Here is a 21,640-nt window from a genome sequence, read left to right as displayed (position 1 = left end):
AAAGTTTGAGCGAATGCATGTTATCAGGATGCACATATTCGCCTGCCTGTCATTAACTTATTTATCATTTGTCCTATATTGATTTGTTGAGTTTTACTTTGACAGATTGATCAGGAATTGTTTCTACATTACAAGCACTTCTAATGGCTAGCTAAATAATTCATACATCTTTTTTTAGGGCTAGCCACTCATTTACTGTTATACTGTAATAATAAGTTCCTTCAGCATCATTACATGTGTAAAAAATACCTTGTGACATTTCACTGACCCTGCATATACATGCTCTGTATACTTGCCGTGAATTATTTTTTCTATTTTCTTATGTTTTTAAAAAGTTTTTTTAATTACAGCACCCTGTTATGCTTTGTTATATAACTGGTTTACTTTAAGGAGAAATATGGTGGCCTAAGTTTTTCCACATGGCCAACTAAGCTGAAGAACAAATTGCACAGGCTCTTTATTTTATTCTTCAAGGGGCCTTAGTGACTTATATCCCAAAAAACTGAACAATATACTTTCCCTGTGATATATGACTGGTTATTATCATAGACATTCTAAAAAACAAGAAACTGTCAAGTATTATATGGGAAAAGTTTGCTATGTGAATTATTAGAACAAATCAGTCACCAGCCTGACACATTGGTCTGCATAACACAAAGCCCAAAACAGTAGGAATATATGAAAAGCATGCACTACATAGGAAAACAGTTACAGTAGTAAAGCTCTTGGATGCCTGCATGCGGCCAACATTTTCCTGCAGGATAAAGATAATTCTACAGAAGATATGCTACCTGCAACACACCTTTCCACCAAGATATCCAGCTGCCTGAGTAGGTTATTCTACACAGCGAATACAGACAATGTACCATAGTTGAGCAGCATTGTTGCACAATGCAATCCAATAGCTGCAGTGTTTTCTGGGTAGGTGAAGCCTTGTTTTCCAAACATTGTTCTAACTTTCTCATTCATTTAGTTCCATAGCAAAGAATAAGCTGTCTTCTAAGTTTTATGTCTCAAAGCAACTACTGGTAGAAGCTCTAACCAAAAAAAAAAAAAAACATAACCTCATGCAGTCCCAAACAAATGAAAAAAACAACTTAAAGAATATACCAACACCCTGGGCAGACAAATATGGAAAGAAAAGAAATCTAAAAGAAAAAATGAGTGACATACTACTAGCACTATAACAGAAACAGCCCCCAACAATGACTTCCTATGAGGAAAAAAAGCAACATGCAAGTTGTAACTCATGTAGTTGTGACTGAAGAGTTGTAACCTCATCCACTTCACAGCTGACCACTTGTAGAGAATCTGTTCTCTAACTCCTTTTGGTATTAACAATATAAGGGGCCTCCCTTTATCATTCTAGTCATGTCTGCTAATAAATTGTAATAATTGTTGGGACATAATTATGCCAATCAATAAATAAATGAATATTTATTTATTAACCAAGAAGACCTACTGGACACGCAGTCCCTTTTCACGGGTGACCTGGGAGCAAAGTCTGGATAAGTGACATGTTCAAGGTCATACAAAGGATGGGGGGAATCAAACCCTGTAGCACAAAAACTAAAGTTTACAGCCTTAACCTCTGGTCCAACTGCCAGAAATTAAATTGATTCATCTGGTGGGACTTGACATTATGATTCAAACAGTCATGTTACAGTTTTAAAAAGCCAGTATATACTTTAAACTGTATTTTTATTTGTATTGTTTTCTTCCTTACACACCCTGTGACCTCTGCCTCATAATACTGCTGCTGTCTCTAATTATCTATGTTCGTTTCTGGCCAGTCCCAGCATAATTATTGGCATGAAGGGATGTTTGAAATTTGATACAGAAATAGTCTCAAAGCATAGCTCTCAACCTTCCATCACTACAGTGGGGAACACTGCCTCTCATAATGTGGAACAAATGGGCAAACTGTGAAACACATGCTAACAAAGCTTGCTAACAAGTTCAGCTAGGAAACTGCATGATGGTTACAATGTGCTAATCTACACTTACATTTTTGATTAATTAATATGATTTAGTATTACTTATAATCAATATTTAAACAAGTCTTTAATGCTGAATGTGTTACAGATCCTTCTAATGTGGATCAGTGAGGAACATGGACTTTTTAAGACTCAAAATGAGAAACATTCCTAATAATGAGGTGCACTTCAGACATATGGCTCAAAAACAGGTTGAAGTTCATCTCTGTTGAAGCACATATCTTGGAGTGAGAGGAACAAGACATGGAACACGGCTAGAACAGAGGTAGTTGCAGCAAGTTTCTTACCTACCCACTTGTCTGTGGTTGCAAAATGGCAACTGTCAGTGAAATGGTAAAATGTTCCTCTTGCGTGAGTGGGTCAGGACAAGTGGCAGTTAGTAAAGGATGAGCCTATCACTGGGGAGGAGAAATTTGTCTTCTTTGCTGAGAAAGCTCCTATTGTTGATGCTGCTGTTGTGGTGGTGGTGGTGGTGGTATTTTCTTCCAAACTGTGATTTCTGCTTTTCTAATATTACCTCATTTCCTTGTATTTTTTTATCTCTAGTCTGTTCCTGTAAAACAGACAGAATCTGGATGGATAAGTTACATTACTTTTGACCACAGGAGTTTTGTCATATTTCCAGATGGGGTTGGGGATTGTCATAAGGGTTGGGGATTGGCATAATGATTAAGGTGTTTGCCTCATAGGTACAGGGAACAGAATTTGATTCTTACTTTTGGGTTAGAAAATTTGACTAGGCCTAAAATGACCCACAAGGGAAAACAGCCTGGAACCAACCTATGAACCTATAAAGATGAGGGAACAAATGAAAAATCCTCTGTTCAAAATCAGCATCAAGTAACTGATCTTTTATATTCGCAAGGAAAAGGCTAAGTTTTAAGCCATGCAAATCTGTGCAAAGCAATAGCTAAAAGCAATTGTCCTAAAGCTTACATCAGCTGAGTCCGCACACATGTTTCAACAGTTTGACCTAGATTTGTCCTCTTCTCTATTAACAGCAAGATCTTTAATTGTCAATGGTGAGCCTTCCATTCCTTCAACAATCTTCCTATGCGCAATAACAGTCTAATAATAGAAGTTTTCTATGCCCACAGTGGAAAAAGAACATACCCTTTTCTCAAGCTTTTCCATTTATATGCTTTCTTTACTAATGGCAAGAGTATTCAGACCCAGGCACCACTTCTACACCCATTTGGTGTCAGGTTAAATAACAGCAAGCTGAGCCACTGTTTATTTTGTAGAGAATTTTCCCTATTCCCATTCCCTGTATAATCTATCATTTTTTAGGTACAGGCGGCTTAAACTAGCCCCCAAATAAAGCTCTGCAAAGATTTATTCACAAAACTCAGTAATATTAAGCATAGCAATTCTCACTTCATGTTTGGCAGGTTGGTTGATTTTACTTCCAGCTTTCACTCAAAAGAGCTACCTCAGGTAACCCAGGCTGGGCAAATAGATACCGGCTGGGCAGTAGCTTACTGACCCAGGGCTACTGGGCTTTATGGTAGGCACTAACTGGCCAATAGGAGCACATATACCCCTCCCACCATTAGCAAGGGTCCCTGGCATAGGTCAGAGTAGGCCAGGTCCTCAACTCACTTACCATTGGTAACTACCCATACCCATTTTTGGTGACATTAGTCAACATAACCAAATCACCTAGAGCCATATTTTACACTGTCGAGTGACTAGCCCTGCCACATTGCGCAGTCTGTGATCAGTGTTCTCCTATCTTGAGGATACTGCACACCACAGTAGATGCCCAAAGCGGTTGGTCTGTACAACTTTTCTCCCTATAGGGCACATGTAGCGTCTGTGCTGTTGCCCACAGCTCCATTCATTGGTGAGTCTGAGATGGAAACACTCAGCATGTTTATTGGATGTGGGAGAAACCCCACAGAGACACAGGGACAACATGCAAACTCCAAACAGGCATTGGTCAGGATCGAACCTTGTACCTTATGCATGGGAGGCGAAGACCTTAACCATTATGCCAACTTGTCTCTAGAACTCAGTAATACAATGTTATATAATATAATATAATATAATATAATATAATATAATATAATAAAAAGTTCTGTACTCACCATAACGTACCATGTGAGTTGTTCATCTCGCCTTCATTCTTTACTGATGGGTTCGGAGCCGATCCATCGGTTCTGGTATGGCCATATGCAAAGCTCGAGGGCTTCCAGTAGCTCAAAGCCAAGCCCCTATCCCATGATGCACTGTGAATTACCTCAGATCTTGTTTGCTGAATATACTATAACCATATAAAAGAGCTATCCTCCTATGGAGGGGAAGAAGAATTGAGCAGCCAGTATGAGACCTAACTCTAGGTTAACTATCAGCCAGGAGGGGGAAGGAGGGAGGGATGTAAAAATGAAGGCAAGATGAACAACTCACATGGAACATTATGGAGAGTACAGAACTTCTTAATGTGAAGTTGTTCAATCCCGCCGTTCATTCTTTACTGATGGGTAGCGTCTCTAGCACCATCAATCTCAGGTGGCTCATGGGAGTACATTCTTCAGAACCATAGTCCCAAAGGAAGCCCTGCCCCTGGAGGCCTTATCAACTTTGTAATGAGTGATAAAGGTATGAGGTTTAGACCAAGTGGCTGCTGCACAAATGTTAAGGGGCAATTTGGCTTGGAACGCAGAGGATGTAGAAACTGTTCTGGTTGAGTGAGCTTTAATCTTGTGTTGTAAAGGCATATTAGCAGCTGAATAGAAAAAGGTGATACAATCAGATGACCATTTAGAAAGAGTTGTTTTAGCCACTGGTCTACCTTTTCTGGCTTCAGAGAATGAAACAAAGAGCTGATCTGATTTCCTGACCTCTTTTGTTCTATACAAATAAACTCTGAGCTGTCTGTGAACATCAAGTTTGTGCAGCATATACTCCAATTTATTGGAATGATTAGGGAAGAAAACGTGTAACTCATTGACTTGGTTGATATTAGATTCTGAACAAACTTTGGGCAAAAAGAGGGGTTTGTCCTAAAAGAAACTCTTATCAGCATGAAAAATCAAATAAGGAGGGCTAATAGATAAAGCTTGAAGTTCTGACACTCTACGGGCAGAAGTAATAACTACCAGAAAAATGGTTTTCCATGACAAATATTTGAGATCACAAGATGATGCTGGTTCAAATGGGGGGAGGATTATATGAGACAGCATAAAGTTTAGATTCCAAGGAGAATAAGGAGTTTTCACTGGAGTTCTCATATGAAATGTTCCCTTTGAGAAAGGCCTTGGATAACTTGTGGGACATTATATTTAGCCCGTCAATTCTGAGATGAAAGTTAGATATATAGCAGCCAACTGAACCCAAACTGTTGTGGCTGCCGCTCCTTTATTAAAAATCACAGTGAAGAATTCTGGTATGGATGTCAAGGGGGCTTGGTAAGGATCAATGCTCTGCTTAGAAGCCCATATGGAAAATCTCTTCCACTTACTAAGATAAAATCTTCTAGTGGACAGCTTATGAGAAGACAAAAGGATCTGTTTTGTCTCTTTGGAAAAGTTATGAAGCCTGGCTATGAAGGGAACTGGAGCAGCCAGGCTGTCAGCTTCAGTGTCTGCAAAGAAGGATGGAGGTCCCCCGATGGATGTGTCAGACGGTCCGGAACTGCGTCCAGAATCCAGGGATCCTTCAAAAGATGATGATGAAGGAATGGGAACCAAATCTGCCGAGGCCAATGAGGGGCTATAAGAATGATGGTCCTTCCCAGGGATTTTGCTTTCTGTAGAAGTCTGGGTATCAATGGGATGGGTGGAAATGCATAGAAGAGACCCAGAGGCCAATCGTATATGAGTGCATCTCTTGGGGCTTCTCCCAGAGAAATTAAGGCAAAGTAGCTTCTGCATTTCATGTTGATGTGGCTGGCAAAAAGATCACAGCAAGGCTGGCCCCATTTTTGGAAAATACTGTCTGCAATCTCTTTCTTGAGGGACCACTCATGCAGCAACAAGATTGCCCTGCTCAGTTTGTCTGCTATCACATAAGATCTCCCCGGGATGTGCATTGCCAACAGAAAGTACTGGGAGGAAACAGCCCACTGCCAAACTCTGAGGGCTTCTCGACAAAGGGGGTAAGAATTGGTTCCCCCCTGCTTGTTCAAGTACCAGACTACTGACATATTGTCTGTCTGTATTGCAATTGTCCCTAGAGGAAGAGAGTCCTGAAAGTATTGCAATGCTAGAAGTACTGCTCTCATCTCCAGGATATTAATATGCAAATGTGTCTCTTGATCCATCCATGTGCCTTGGGCAGTCTTTCCCTGAAAATGCCCCCCCCCCACCCTATCAGGGAAGTGTCCATGGTCACAGTGGCTACTGGAGGGGGTAGTACAAAAGGGCGTCTTATGGATACGTGAAGAGACGTCAACCACCACTGGAAATCTTTCTTGCAAGAGCTCATAATTAAAATCGTATGATCCATTGGAAGTTCCTGATAAGACCATTGAGTGAACAACAGCCATTGAAGAATCCGCATATGCATCCTTGCTAATGGTATGGCCAGGATTGCTGCAGCCATCAAACCCAATACTTTTAGAACTTCCGAAGCTGGTGCTTTGTCTTTCGATACCAATGTGCTGACATGCTGACGAAGAAGAAAGACTTTCTCGATTGGTAGTCTTAGAGTGGTGGTTGAAGTGTCTAACTCTGCCCCGATAAAAACAATATGCTGCGATGGCGACAAGGCAGACTTTTCTGAGTTGACTGTAATGCCTAAGTGATTGCAGAGTGTATTCCTTTGCCTAAATCAGTTGATGCCTGGTGGTGGCGGTAAGGAGCCAATCGTCTAGGTACGGAAACACCTGGAATCCTAGATGCCTCAGGTGAGCCGTGACCACTGCCATGCATTTGGTGAACACTCTGGGGGCTGTAGTGAGACCAAAGGGCTGAGCTCAAAATTGATAATGATAGTCCCCAGCCAGAAATGCAGGTGATCTCTGGATAGCCTGGAAATTTTTATGTGGTAGTACACATCCTTGAGATCTATCCAGCACATCCAATTGCCTTTCCCGAAAAAGGGAAGTATAGACTGTAGCGTGACCATTTGGAACTTTCTTCACAAATTGGTTGAGTCTGCTGAGGTCCAAAATGGGTCTCCAGTCCCCTGTTTTCTTTGGAACCAAAAAGAACCTTTGATTAAGTTCTGAATCCTGTTTGGTCTGCTGGGACTGGCTGGAGGACTCTTTTTTTCTAGCAACTTGTGGACCTCCATAGTTGCTTGTTCCCTGTAACTGGGTGGAACGTCCTGGATTCTCCTTGTGGATGGTGGGGGGAGGTGGCGAAAGGTATGAAGTACCTTCTGGAAATGATACTTTGTACCCAGCTGTCTTTTGTTATTTCTTGCCAGGCATCTGGATACAAAGATAAGTGACCCCCAACTGCCTCCCAGGACAGTCAGACCTCCTTTCAGGAGTGCTGGTAGGATTGACTTGAGAAGTGATCTCTGTCACTCTGATACTGCGGACCACCTCTGCTGCGAAGGCAGCATCTTCCACTTTTACCCCCTCCTCTGCCCTTAGAGGGGGGTTCACCACATGTGTCCTGAAAGGCTACTTGGGCTTTCCGGAACCACATTTTTCCTCCCATTTGGCCTTTAGGGTAAGGCCGAGTAGGGGTGGAAAAATGGACTCCGACGGCAGACAGAGTCTTTTCCTCCTGTTCACACCTGGTCAAAGTTTCCTTCACCTTTGGCCTAAAAAGGATGAGCCATCAAAAGGGGTGTTTACAAATGAAGACTTAAAGGCTCCGCGAAGGAACACAGGTGCATCCAGGAATGTCTTCTGAGAGCAATTCCTGTACCCGCTGCCCTACTCGTTCCATCAGCTGCATATGATATGAGACACATGGATGAGATGACGATAGAATTTAGGGTAGCAAGCTGGGCAGCAACTTTGTCAGAGGCCCCTACAGCTACAGTACCCTGAAGAGTATCTTCCAACTCCTTAAGGAGATCTCTCTGCAACCTAGTGAAATGGGTCAAATAGTTCAGTAAATGGAGAATAAAAGTCACTGAACTAAACATGCGTTTCCCATATCTATCCATGATCCCAGGTTCTCTATTAGAAGGATGAACAGACGAGAAAGTCTCAGACATTTCCTTTTTGGTGGCCACTGCCACCACCATGGCATCAACAGCAACTCCTTTGGACAAGAAAGTTTTATCTGTTGGAGAGGATATAAACTTATTAGGCCTCCTAGGAAAAGGCTGCATGGACTCCGGTGACTCCCACACACTCTGAGAGAACAACTGCATGAGCTCATTGAAGGGCGGAGACCCCCAAGAGGTGGAGGGTTGAGACCTGAAAGCCTTCAGGAGAACTGACTCATCCTCAGTAGGGCTTTTGGACTGCCAATTACCCCTCTGCCTAAGGATCTCGAGTATCTCAGCAAAGGAGATATCTTCAGAGGGGGACTGTGGGGACCCTTCTGACTCATCCAAGTCAGTGTCAGATGTTAAAGACTCCTGTGGGGAGTCCAAGTATCTCCTCTTGCACAATCTCTTCCTGTGAACCTCCTCATTGGGAGCCTCTGGGGAAGTCTCGGAAGAGCAGGGGGCACCCTGTGGGGCTACCTGAGGCTCTGGGTCTCTATGCCTAGCCTGGACAATGGAAGCAGAAGCAGACACAGGCACTTTGGGGGATGAGGAAGCAAGGCCTGAAGTCGAGGATGTCTTGAGGGACAAGGCTCTCCTTATGGCTTTGAAGGCACCACAGCTCCGATGTGAAGGAGTCGACGGACCCGAAGGAACCACCAACCCCTCCTGCACTGAGGCCATGGACTCTGAGCCGGAGGTAGGAGCCAAGCTCATCCGAGCTGAATCCCCGAGAGGAAGAGTCAGCACCGACAAGTCAGTCCGACTATCCTCCCTGGACCTGACTGGAGCGTGTCGACTCCTAGAGTCCCCGGTCAGTGCCGAGGACACTGGAGCAGGTCTCGGCTCCAAAGGCTCCAAGATCAACAGGTCAGCTCCCTCTGGCTCTGAATGTCTGGTACGGCTTGGAGGAGGAGTTGTCAAGTCAGGGGTAGTGGTCTTCAGCGCCGAAGCCGATGGGTCGGAGCCAACAACAATTTAGCAAGGCCTGGTGTCTGTAAAAGCTTCTGTACCAATCGATTCATATCCAAATCCGACAGGCTGACAGAAGATCTAGAAGAATGCACTGATAGTACCGACTGAAGCAGTGGAGATAGAGGCGTTTCGGATACTGGCTCTAAGGCTATGGGCCGGCTCTGAAAAGAAAAGACAGTCGGCTCTGAGGTCTGTGGAGCCAATGTTGCAGAATCCTCCAAAATTTTAGATTTTTTAGATTGTCTGGAGTCCTTAGAGTCCCTGGATGATCTAGGGGACTTGGAAGACTTACTGGCCACATCCTGGTCACTCAATGCTTCATGAAATGGATGCTTTAACAAGCCTCTGTCTACTAATTTCCTTTTCCTCTCTAGTAACACTCTTGAGGAAAAAGAATGACAAATGCTACAAGACTCCTGCAAATGGACAGCTCCTAAGCAGTAAACAGAAGTTACATGTTCATCAGTAACAGACATTTTCTGACCGCAGTCTGGACACTTTTTAAACCCATTCTTTGGGTGTTTATCCTTGTCAATCACCATTATGCTACTGAGGAAAACACAGATTCAATAATCAAAATTACCCTAGGCTTTATCACACAACACACGCAAGAAGCCTAAGAAAAAAATGCACACAATATAGAACGTTATTCAACACAAAACCTTGGCTCTAATAGCACAACACAAAGGAACCTAAGAAAAAAATGACACACCAATTATAAGAAAGTACTAGGCTCTAAACTGCACACAGGAAAAAAACGAGCCTGACAGGAATAAGAGTTACTACTAATCTATGGCCCAAATACAAAAGGCCACCACTAGGCTAAATATTTATATATATAACTATATATATATATATATATATATATATATAGATATATATAATATGTCTGCAGATAAATCTGGAAACAGTAGAAAGGAACTAGGCCAAAAACACACGAGGCCGATATAACCACACACGGGAAAGGGGAGCTTTTAAGAAGCTATACAAGGCTAACTACCTATACTAACAACTATTTAAAAAAATGTAGTAACAATTTTTTTGAAATAACTTCCAAGAAATATGTTTAGAAAAAAAGTACTGTCCCGAGCTTGCACTAGAACCCCCGATCAGATGCCGCGGCAAACTAGATCTGAGGTAATTCACAGTGCATCATGGGGTAGGGGCTTAGCCTCGAGCTATTGGAAGACCTTGAGCTTTGCATACGGCCATACCAGAGCTGATGGATCAGCTCCGAACCCATCAGTAAAGAATGAACAGCGGGATTAAACAACTTCACATTACAGAGCTCACAGTCTGGACTGCAGCAGATTCATTGGCTACACATGTGACCTCCAAAGATCACAAAGGTTGACAATACCATTTAAAATGCTCTTACATTAGATTCAGAGCATGCTAAAAGATACAGTATTTGAGGAGAACCTGAGAACAGGGTGTCACTCTTCACTAAATCTGCACTGAGGCTAAATGGGGACCCAGTCCGATCCAAATGTATAAGGTTTTCTCTACATTGTCATGCTCTGAGTGAGAAGACAAGAGAGGCAAAGAAGGACAGAGACTGATTAAACTAATACAGCCTGCTGCATCACAATGAAACACCACTTTGCTATTTTAGCAAGATCAAACACAGAAGTACTATCAGATGTCAGTGGAGGCAACATTCAGTCTCTGGAGGTCTAGGTATTGAATGTCTGATTACTGGGTGCCCATTCATTGTAAATGAAAATTAACTCTAATTTGGGCATCTAACCTATGGATGTATGGTTCCCAGTAATCTGGCAGGGACAGTAGGTAGCTGCAGTAACAGAGGAGAAGACACCTGGAAAAAAATCCAAAGATTTACTAGGCGGCTGAGGTGAAAACTGTCTCAACTTACTTTATTTTATACATTTGTTGATGGGGATGTCGGACTGGGCCAGTGGCCCTTTTTCAGTGGAGGCCTGGAGAGACAAGCTCCATTACAAAAACACATTAAAAACAATACAAGAAATCGATAACAATGAAGAATACATAACTTTGGTAAATATAAGTAGTAAATAGTTTATACATAAACAATCAAAACTGAGAGAGCAATATAAAGTGGAAAAAAGAAAGCTAACAAATAAAGTAATTTGGAAGTAAGATCCACAATATATGGGTTTAAAGAGAGGCTTTTCATAATAATATACCTTTCCTTTTCAGATGGCATCTTTGCCATCATTCTGACTGCTAAAATGGCCTGCTTAGATTCTGTTTCCCCTTACATAATATCGATGGATATATATAATAAGGGTGGAGTGACAGAGGAACTGCAGACTTTATATTGCTGCTATACTATGGAGTGGGAGGAACTAGTTTGGGCTAAATGATGGGTGATGTCATATGGAATATCAGGTTTAGGCTTCTCAGTTACCACCAACTGCCCCTGTACAGCATGTTCATGTAGAGTACTTTCTTTCTCTTTCTCTCTCTCTCTCTCTCTCTCTTTTATTTATTTTAAGTTTTGTGCACCAAATATTCCCAATTTTCTTCTATTTAAGACACTTAGAAGAAGTAGAAAGAATAGAAGTAGTAGAATAAGTTAAGGCTAGCAAAGTGTTATACTCCTCAGTGAAAACTGAAAGAAAACCCAGGAAATCTAGAGTTTTTACTGTAATACCTTAAACCTCCTGTAATGGAGGCCCATGAGATGCATGCAGACGGACATCAAGTGCTTTAACTACATGGATTATGAATATCCATGACTTTTTTTTTGCTTAATTTTTAATGCTGTACAGTTACATTGAGACCAATAAAGCTAAATTGCAGTAATTACAAACATGCAAGTTTTGGTCTTTTTTACTAACCTCATCAGCACAACATAAATGGAGAAGTTGGGTATACTGCAGAAGTACATGGACTTTAACCCAAATTATGCCCATAAACAGTAAGGTGCCTGCAAAACATCCTAAATAACTTCCAAACTAAAGAGTAAAAAGGTCACACAGACAAACAATTCAGTGAAAACTGCAAAAAACACAAGCAAGCTAGAGTTTTCACTGTGATACCTTAAATCTCCTGTAATGGAGGTCCATGGGATATATGCAAATGACCCCCAAAGAACATCAACTGATTCAGCTACATGGCTTCTGTATCCCTATGTCTTTTTTTACTTTTTAAGTTTCATACTCCTCAGTAAAAACTGCATTAAATCCCAGGCAAGCTAGAGTTTCCACTATGTGATACCTTAAAACTCCTGTAAAGAAGCCCACTGGATGAATGCAAATGACCCCATAAGGAGAAGTGGGGTTTCACACAGTGAAAAAAAAGAAGTTATGTCTTACTATAATATTCCATCTGTGTTGTCCATCTTCACCAATCCTTGACAGTGGGTGTGGTTCCAAACCTTAGAACCAATTTGGCCATATCTTCCAGCTGGTGCTCTCCAAACTCTCAAGCCAGGCACTACCCATAATTCTGCTTTCTATAGTTACCTCAGATTGAGTTTGCTCAAGAAATTAGTAGATAGAAAGGCAGAAAAAAATGTGGTCACCTAAAGATAATCTTGACCGAGGCCATATATGCATCCTTAAAAGGAAACTAGTTAAGGAGTAATCTGGTCTACTAAGAGAGTTAGGATGGGGGAAAGAGGGTGGGTATGTCAAGGATTGGTGAAGCTCGACAACACAGATAGAACGTTATGGTAAGACATAACTTCATCTGATGTTGTCAACCTTCACCCAATCCTTTTCAGAATCCCTAGCTACTTTAGCTTTGGGAGGTCTCACGAAAGAATATTCCTAAGCACCATAGAGCTAAAGGATGCTTGACCCCTCAAGACCTGATCTAGTTTGTAATGAGTGATAAAGGTATGATGAGAAGACCATGTAGCTGCTGTACAGATGTCTTCTAAAGAAGCTCTGGCATGAAGAACTGCTGATGTTGCCACAGTTCTTGTTGAATGGCTTTGAACTGGTTTAGGAAGTTGGAGACCTTTAGAGTGATAAATAAACATGATGCAGTCTCTGAGCCACTTAGCTAAGGTTACCTTAGCAACTGGATTACCCAAATGGAGGGAAGAAAATGCTACAAATAGCTGATCCAATTTTCTAAAAATCTTTTTTCCTATGAAGGTAAAAATCTAGTTGTCTGTGTACATCTAGCAAATGAAAGGCATATTCCCGTTTGTTAGAAAAATTAGGGAAAAATACTGGTAATTGTAGAGACTGATTAATGCTGGTTTCAGATACTACCTTTGGTAAAAATGATGGATTTGTTTTAAGTGCAACTCTGTCTTTATGAAAAATCAAATAGGATGCTTTGCAGGATAGGGCCTGGAGCTCAGATATTCTTCTTGCGGAAGTGACAGCAACCAGGAATAAAGTCTTCCAGGACAAATATTTCAAGTAACAGGATGCTGATGGTTCAAAGGGCATCTTAGTAAGGACCTGAAGAACAAGAGTGAGATCCCAAGGGGGAGCTGGTTCCTTAAACGGAAGTATCATGAGTCCTTTTAAGAAAGCTTTATAAAGCTTGTGAGACATTAGAGAAGAACCATTCAGGCCTGAATGAAAATTTGAAATTGATGCTAGATGGACTTCAATCGTGGATGTTGAGGAAGCAGACTGGAACAGTGTAGCTAGAAAATACAGAACTTCATGAATGGAGCTGGTATAAGGGTCTAGTCCTTTGTTCAAGGCCCATTTAGCAAATTTTTCCCATTTGCTTTGGTACAGTTTTCTGGTCAAAGGTTTGTGATGAACAATAATAATTCATTGGACAGGAGAGGAGAGCAAAGGATGACTGGCGATCATGGGAATTGGAGAAGCCAAACAGGTTGCTTGAGATGTTGGAGATTTGGATGAACCATGCCCTTTGGGTGAGTTAGCAGATCTGGAGCTGGGTCCAAAATCTATGGTTTCCATATTAGATGAGGCCAAAGGAAGGGAAACTAAACTTGTTGAGGCCAGAAGAGGGCAATGAGGATTATTGTATTCTCCATCCTTTTGGCTTTCTTTAGGAATTGTGATATGAGAGGAGTCGGGGGAAAGGCATATAGCAGACCGGGAGGCCAATCATGGAGAAGAGCATCCCTGAGTGACTCCTCAGATGGGGGATTAAGGCAAAGTAACTTCTGCATTTGTTGTTCATGGGAGAGGCAAAAAGGTCACAACAAGGTTGGCCCCAATGGTGAAAAATCTTGTTCACCACTAGAGGATTGAAAGATCACTCATGAGGCAAAAGAATGATTCTGTTCAACTTGTCCGCTATCACACTGGAACTTCCCAGAATATACAGTGCTGTTTGAAAGTGTTTGGAAGAAATTGCCCATTGCTAAACTCTGAGTGCTTTTCGATAGAGTGGGTAAGATTTGGTTCCACCTTATTTGTTTATATACCAGACTACCGACATGTTGTCTGTCAGAATTGCTACTGTCCCGAAAGGAAGGGCATCTTGGAATGCTTGCAATTCTAACAGCACTGCACTCACTTCCAGAACATTGATGTGCAAGTTGGCCTCCAACTGGGACCATGTGGCTTGGATTGCCTTTCCCAGATAATTCCCTCATACCCCATATGGGAAGCATCTGTGGTCACTATGGATTGGGGCTGGGGAAGAGAAAATGGCTGACCTGAGAGAATCCGGTCAGAGTGTAGCCACCATTTGAGATCCTGTTTGCAATGGTTGGTGATCAAAATTAGGTGAGACATTGGTTGGTGTATCAGAGACCATTGCGAAGCTAGTAACCACTGTCAAATTTGCATATGAAACCTTGCCAGAGGAACTAGTGTGACTGATGCAGCCATGAAGCCTAATGTTTGAACAACAAATTTCACTGGAACTCTGCTGTTTCTGAAGAATTTGTCTGACTTGGAATCTGATGCATTGAAGTCTCTCTGGAGGGAGAGAAGCAATACCTAAAACAGTATCTAAATGAGCTCCAATGAAATCCAGTTGCTAAGAAGGCTGAAGGGTGAACCTTTCAAAGTTTATTGTTATGCCTAGAGATGAACAAAGATTTATGGTGTAGTCTCTTGCTTGTTTTAACAGATGCCTGGTGATAGTGGTGAGGAGCCAGTCATTGAGATATGGAAAGACTTGAAAACCTTGCAGTCTGAGGTGAGCTGCAACCACTGCCATGCATTTGGTTAACACCCTGGGGGCTGTAGTGAGGTCAAAGGGCAATGCTCTGAACTGGAAATGACTGGCTCCTAGCTGGAAGTGCAGAAAGCTCCTGGAGCTTTTTTACATTTTTATGTGGTAAGATGTGTCGTGGAGGTCTATAGAGCACATCCAGTTGTCTTTTTCCAAGAAAGAAAGTAACAACTGAACCAAGACCATCTGGAATTTGATTTGGTGGACTATTTTGTTAAACTGGCTGAGATCCAAAGTGGGTCTCCAGTCCCCTGTTTTTTTGGGCACTAAAAATAATCTTGAGTAAACCCTGGATCCTGTTTGGTCTGGTGGGACTGTTTGGATGACTCTTTTGTCCAGTAGTTTTTGAATTGCTAAGACTGCTGATTTCCTTTGATTGGGTGGTACATCTGGGAGTCGTTTTTGGAGTGTTGGACCCACAACAAGTAGGATTTTGTAACCTCTGGATAATATTCCCTGCACCCATTTGTCCAAAGTTATTAATTGCCAGGCAGGTTGATGCAGGGATAATCACCCCTCGACTGCCTCTAGAGGAAGGCAACTGGGCCCCCATTCAAGGATGCTGATAGGACATTCCAGAAAAGGATTCTCTGGACCCCTGATTTTGTGGTCCATTTCTGCCCTGGGGGGGCGTCTTCTTTTGCTTCCCCCTCTGCCCCGGGGGAAGTCTTTGCTTCATGGAAAGGCCCTTTGGATTTTTTAAACCATAGTCTCCCACTTCTTTGGTTTGTAGACTAAGGTCTCTGCGGAGTGGAGAAATGTATGCCTACGGCAGATAGGGTCTTGTCATCTTTCTCACATCTGGCTAAGGTAATTTTACCTTGGGGCCAAAAAGTGTAGTTCTGTCAAAAGGAGCACTGACAAATGATGCTTTAAATGGCTCCACAAAGTCACATAAGCGCATCCAGGAATGCCTTCTAATGACTTTGCCTGAATCCGTTACAATAGTCGTCCCTTCAGCTGTGTGGGAAATGAGCCTCATGGATGAATTAGAGACAGCATCACAGGTTGCAAGCTGAGAGGTAACTTTGTCACTGACCCCTTCAGTCACTGCTCCTAAGAGAGTATTTGACAGCTCTTTAATCAAATCTCTCTGTAATCTGATAGTGTGCCATATAGCTCAAGGACCTTAGAGCGAAGGTCATTGAAACATAAACATGCTTCCCAAATCCATCCAACATCCTAGACTCCTTGTTAGAAGGTTGGATAGTCTGACTCTTTTCAGCAAGTTCCTTTTTGGTGGCAGTCACTATCACCATGGCATCAACAGGAATTCCTTTAGACCAATATGGCTTATCCTTAGGGGCTGATAATAAATGGTCAGGTCTCTTGGGGATTGGCTCTATGGCCTTAGGCATCTTCCACGCTTGTTTAGCGATCAATTTAATAAGATCATCAGTGGGTGTAGACATGCAAGAAGTAGAGGGCTGGGCACAAAAAGCCTCCAGGTATACTGATTCCTCTGAGGAAGGTTGAATAGAGGACCAGCCACCCCTCTGTTTCAGGATTTCTAGGATGTCCCCGAAGGAAACATCATCAAGGGTGACTGGGGGGAACCTTCCCTCTCATCAAAAATAGTATCTTCAGTGAAGGAATCTTCCAGGGAGTCCGGGTGCTTCCTCTTGCACTTCTTCTTCACAGGGACTTCCTCAGAGGGATGATCCAGGGAGGTGTCTGAAGAGGAGACCATTAAAGTGGGAGTCACCTGGGACTTTTCTGCCTTCTGTCCCGGGGTTGAAACTGAGGGTAGCTCAGGCTGAGAAGAAGTAGAAATCTGTCCAAACATGGATGGTAAACACTGACAGTCCCCAATGGACAATGCCTTCTCCATTTTCCTAAAGGCAAGCTTCCCAGTAGAGGGATGGAAGCCCAAAACTGAAACAGACTCCTTCATTACTGGAGTCACACCCCACACTGAGGAGGCAGCCTCTGGAACAGAAGCCTGGGTCGATTCTACAAATGCCAAGGTACCAAGGGACATGGACAGTTCCAAAGGAAACAAAATCGATCCAAGCCCCTCAAACCCGACCAGAGAATCACAACCCCGGGAGACCTCCAGTGCTGAAGGCTCAGAGGAACTCAAGACCACTCTCGGAACTGGGGAAGAGGATGCTACCAAAACCAAGACAGTCGATGCTGGAGGAGTTGGAACCAAGGGCTCCAAGGTCTCAACAGGAGTTGGAGGAGTTATAGCTAGGCTATTTCTAAGGCCAGTGTGGCTAGGAACCAAGGATAACACCCTGGCCATCAGAAGCTGATCCACCAATCTCAATATATTGGCCTCAGAAAGACTCTTAGTCTTTAGCAGAATGAATAGAAGATGAGGAGGAATATTTAGGGGGGTCTCACTTCTGCAAAGGGTCTGGGTAGTATATCTTTAAAGGGCTCAATGGAAGGAGAGTATTTAGTCCTTGGCAGTTGTAATAGCTTTGACTCTGAGGAATCTGTCAGTGCAGAAGAAGATGTTTTTGGTTCTGAAAGGAGCTTGGGTCTGGAACCAGATAAATCGTCTGGTGCCAAGGAACTTTTCGGTACCAAGGATGACGTAGGCATTTTCTTAGACAGTTCCCAGAACCTTGGAACCAAAGAAGGCCTTTTATTTGAAACAGAAGAAGATGAGGAAGACGTGCTAGCTTCAACCCTGGACTCAGATAAAGCCTCATCAAATCCCGATTTAAGGAATCCTTTCAACATTAATTTGTTTTTTCTTTCAGTCAGGGTTGATGTAGAAAACCCATGACAAATCAAACAATCTTCCTGCAAGTGAATCTTTCCCAGGCAATAAACGCATAAAGTGTGACCGTCAAAATTATTCATCTTGCCCTCACATTTCTGGCACCTTTTAAAGCCTGAGGTGCCTTTAACAGATGTAGCAGGGGAAGGTTGTTGCTTTTCTTGGTCAGCCATTATAATATAAACAACTGTCAAACAGTCACACGACAAGAGAGAAAGGGAGAAGGAAGCAAGGGATTTTTTTTTTTAAAGACTAAAGGTAAGCGATACCAATGATGGTATTTTAAAATACCTAAACAGGCAATAAGTAAGAAATAAATAGAAAGTACCAGCAATGGTACTTAAGTTCTACCAATGGTAGGAGAAGGAAAGAGACAGAATAAACAGCTACGTTAAGGATAAGAGGAGCGGGTAGATAGCGAAAGAGGAACTAGACAAGAATTTCTTAAAAGGGATAAAGAACTATTGCAAAAGTATTAGAAAACTGGAAAAATTAGAAAAATAACTCCCTGTTATAGCCAAGGCTCGAGAGAAAGATACTAACCCGTCTGGTCTGCAAAGTGGCAAACAAGATCTGAGGTAACTTTAGAGAGGAGCATTATGGGTAGTGCTGGCTTGACAGTTTGGAGAGCGTGAGCTGGAAGACATGGCTGAGTTAGTTCCGCGGTTCGGAAACGAACCTACTGTCAAGGATTTGGTAAAGAGTGACAACATTAGATCTCTAGTTTGCCTGGCTTTTCTTTCAGTTTTTACTGAATGGTTTTGTTTGTGTGACCTTTTCACCCTTTGGTTTATACTCTGCAACATCTTTCCAATGTGTACCTTTCTCAACCATGAATTTTCTATTAAATTTGTCATAATGCTCATGGTCTGAAGAATGTCTGCAAAAAAAAAAAAAAAAAAAAAAAAAAAAGAGCATTTGCTGGTGGCAACCTGATGTCTACAGAAATACTTACGTTACTTTCTCAGAGGATTTTGATATTAAATTATAGCAGTTCCCTATTAAAAGAGAGATACTCATAACTGTGAATACCACAACTATAAAAATAAACTGCAACCTGACATACAATACAGCAACTCTGAAAACTTGCTATAGTAACAGAAAAGCATTTTTGTAAGAGAGGGTTAGCCCCTGCACCCTCAATACACTGTTGTATTCAAAGTAAGGGAATAGTCTAAGGTACCACAGTTTTGGTTTCAGTATTTTACCTATACATGTACATATATATATATATATATATATATATATATATATATATAGATTCACTAGATAATCTCGACGTACTGAAATGTCGAATTTCAGTAAGTTGAGACCAAATAGTGGAAAGTGCAGTTACCCGAAACTGCACTATGCTGAAGTGTCGAATCTGCAAATGTCGAATCCGCTGCGATTGTGGTGTCGCATTCGTGACGTGTGGTGTGGTTTGTGGATTTTCTGGGGTTTCAGGTAAATGTGTGTGTGTGAGGTTACTGGGTAGGGATTTCAGTGTGTGTGAGTGTGTGCGGTGGCTTGCCCCCCTGCTTACAGGTAGGTTAGGTGTGTTTGTGTGTGTTGTTATGTTTGTTTTAGTGTAGTTAGATAGGTGCATGTGTGTGTGATTATGTGCTGGTTTGTGTGTGTGTGAATGGTCGCGGTTATGGTATTCATGATTTTTGGGTTTTCATGTATGTGGGTTTTCCACTATTCAGTCCCGAAATAGTGAAATATATATATATATATATATATATATATATATATATATTGTTGTACTATATAATATATATATTTTTTTCCCCCTCCATTTTTACAACATTAGTCTTGCTGTTTCTAGAATCAAAACTGTGGTTCTCGTGCTTTCAAATGGAAAGCAATTACAGTAGTAAAAATTGTAATTCTCTTCGAAAATGTCACTGCAACAACCTATGCTTCCAGAAATCCACTGATGACTGTGGTCATACATTCATTGGGACACCTGACTACTGGAATATATCTGGCCTGAAGAATGCCATCTGCCTCTGGTTAATTTTTAAACATATTCTGAATTCCTGCAGCAATGATTCTTGTGATAACATCCACATTTTATGCATCAGCCTCTAAACTGTAAATTTAGGCCGGTATTTTTTCTGTTTAACTGTGACTTTGAAATGTGTAACTGAGGCTAAAATGCTTATAAAATGGGACATGCTTGCTTAAGTGAACTTACAAACATCCTGTGTAATGATTAATCTCAACGGATCTCCCAACCACAAGCCTATGTAAAAATAACAGCATTCAACAAAATAAACATGGAAAATAACATAAATGTAGAGAAGTGTAATTGTATAAAATATATATAATGTACAGTAAAATATTGCTACATCCCCCGCAATCAGATTAGATAACTCTACTCTTACAGTGCAGTTGTTCAATATGTATGATGTCCAAATGACCTAACTTTGAATTTAAGGTACAGACATTAAGATTCAAGTGATTTTGTGCAGCTTCTGTTTAGAATATAGAAAACTGCGTGTTAAGCAGAATGAAAACAGACCTTATCACCTTAAAGAACACCAACAAAATCATGTTATTAATGAATGTGAAATTTCAGGGGTTTATAACAAATAATGAAAAACCTGCCATGCTTGTAACCAGCACTGTGTGCTCTTACAATTACTGGGGGATTTGTAACCACAATAAAGTTCAGTTTCAGGTTTACAAATTGCAGCTATAAGTGTATTCACCTGGTCCAAAACAAATAGCCATCATTCTTAACAGTCTCTGTGACTCTCAAGCGAGTGTGGAAACCACAACAATTGCAACAATCCATTCCACTTTGATTCCGTGATGCACACACAGTAACATTTCACTTATAGCTTCATAAATACATTATGAATTCAGAGGTGTATGACTCCTGTCCCTGAAAGCATTAACTGGTAGCATACAGGCCTAGCTGTGATTAAAGTGATGACATGATTTCATATCTCTTACCGCACTCATCAACGAGTCCAAAACACTGACAGCAAACGCTGTTCCACATGCAAATGGCTGTGTGAGATAAAGTTCTGTATCAGGGTCATCGTCATCATCTTGGTCCAAAAACTGAACATTGGAGTCATTTACTGTGGTGACAAAATACAAATATTTACTTTCATTTTATGCACCATACATCTAAGAAATGTATCACAAAAGTACCATGTCTAAGCTACAACCAACAAACTATTCTACAGTACAGAGTCGATTATCTGAACTAACTGGGACCTAGGGTAGTTCAGATAATCAAACTGTTCGGATAATCAAACATATAATTGAACCGGGTAAAAAACCTCCAAAAATGTTTTTAATTAACATTAAACAAGAAAAATAAAACTAATATACTGCAAGTACAAAGCAGTATAATATATTATTGTAGAACAAGCTCAAAAAACACTCAAGTGAATACGTATGTTTACGTATACAGACTTTATTATTTTTCCTACATGAAAACTTTGGAAGGCTGCATTTGGATAATTGATGTTTTGGATAATCGATGTTCGGATAATCGACTCTACTGTATTCACTATCCATAACTAGATGACAGATTCACAAAGTTTTCATCTCTGTATTCCAAAGTAGATAACACCTTTTTTATTTTTATATGGAAGTAGTGAATGGTATATGTTGTACTTTAAAAGACATGACATATATGAAAATGTTTCCCTATCTATTACTCTAGTCCATGCTCCCCCAGTACAATTTCTCCCCTTGT

The 21,640-nt window shown here is 41.4% G+C and overlaps 1 protein-coding gene across 32 annotated transcripts in view; it reads right to left on the bottom strand.

Moving 5' to 3' along the window:
* KCNMA1 (potassium calcium-activated channel subfamily M alpha 1) overlaps positions 1 to 21,640 on the bottom strand; it is a 4,085,072-nt gene that overhangs the window by 315,947 nt on the left and 3,747,485 nt on the right. For all 32 annotated transcript variants that reach the window (XM_044055788.1, XM_044055796.1, XM_044055806.1 and 29 more), the window contains one exon: positions 20,884 to 21,014. In XM_044055788.1, the coding sequence (XP_043911723.1) occupies positions 20,884 to 21,014 (131 nt within the window). The remainder of the gene's footprint in view (positions 1 to 20,883; positions 21,015 to 21,640) is intronic.

Source organism: Protopterus annectens, chromosome 14.part0 (genome assembly GCF_019279795.1).
Source record: "Protopterus annectens isolate FY-2018-M chromosome 14.part0, PAN1.0, whole genome shotgun sequence".
NCBI classification, from domain to species: Eukaryota; Metazoa; Chordata; order Ceratodontiformes; family Protopteridae; genus Protopterus; species Protopterus annectens.
Note: the sequence above shows the minus strand (reverse complement) of the source record. Positions and strands in the feature narration are given on the sequence as shown.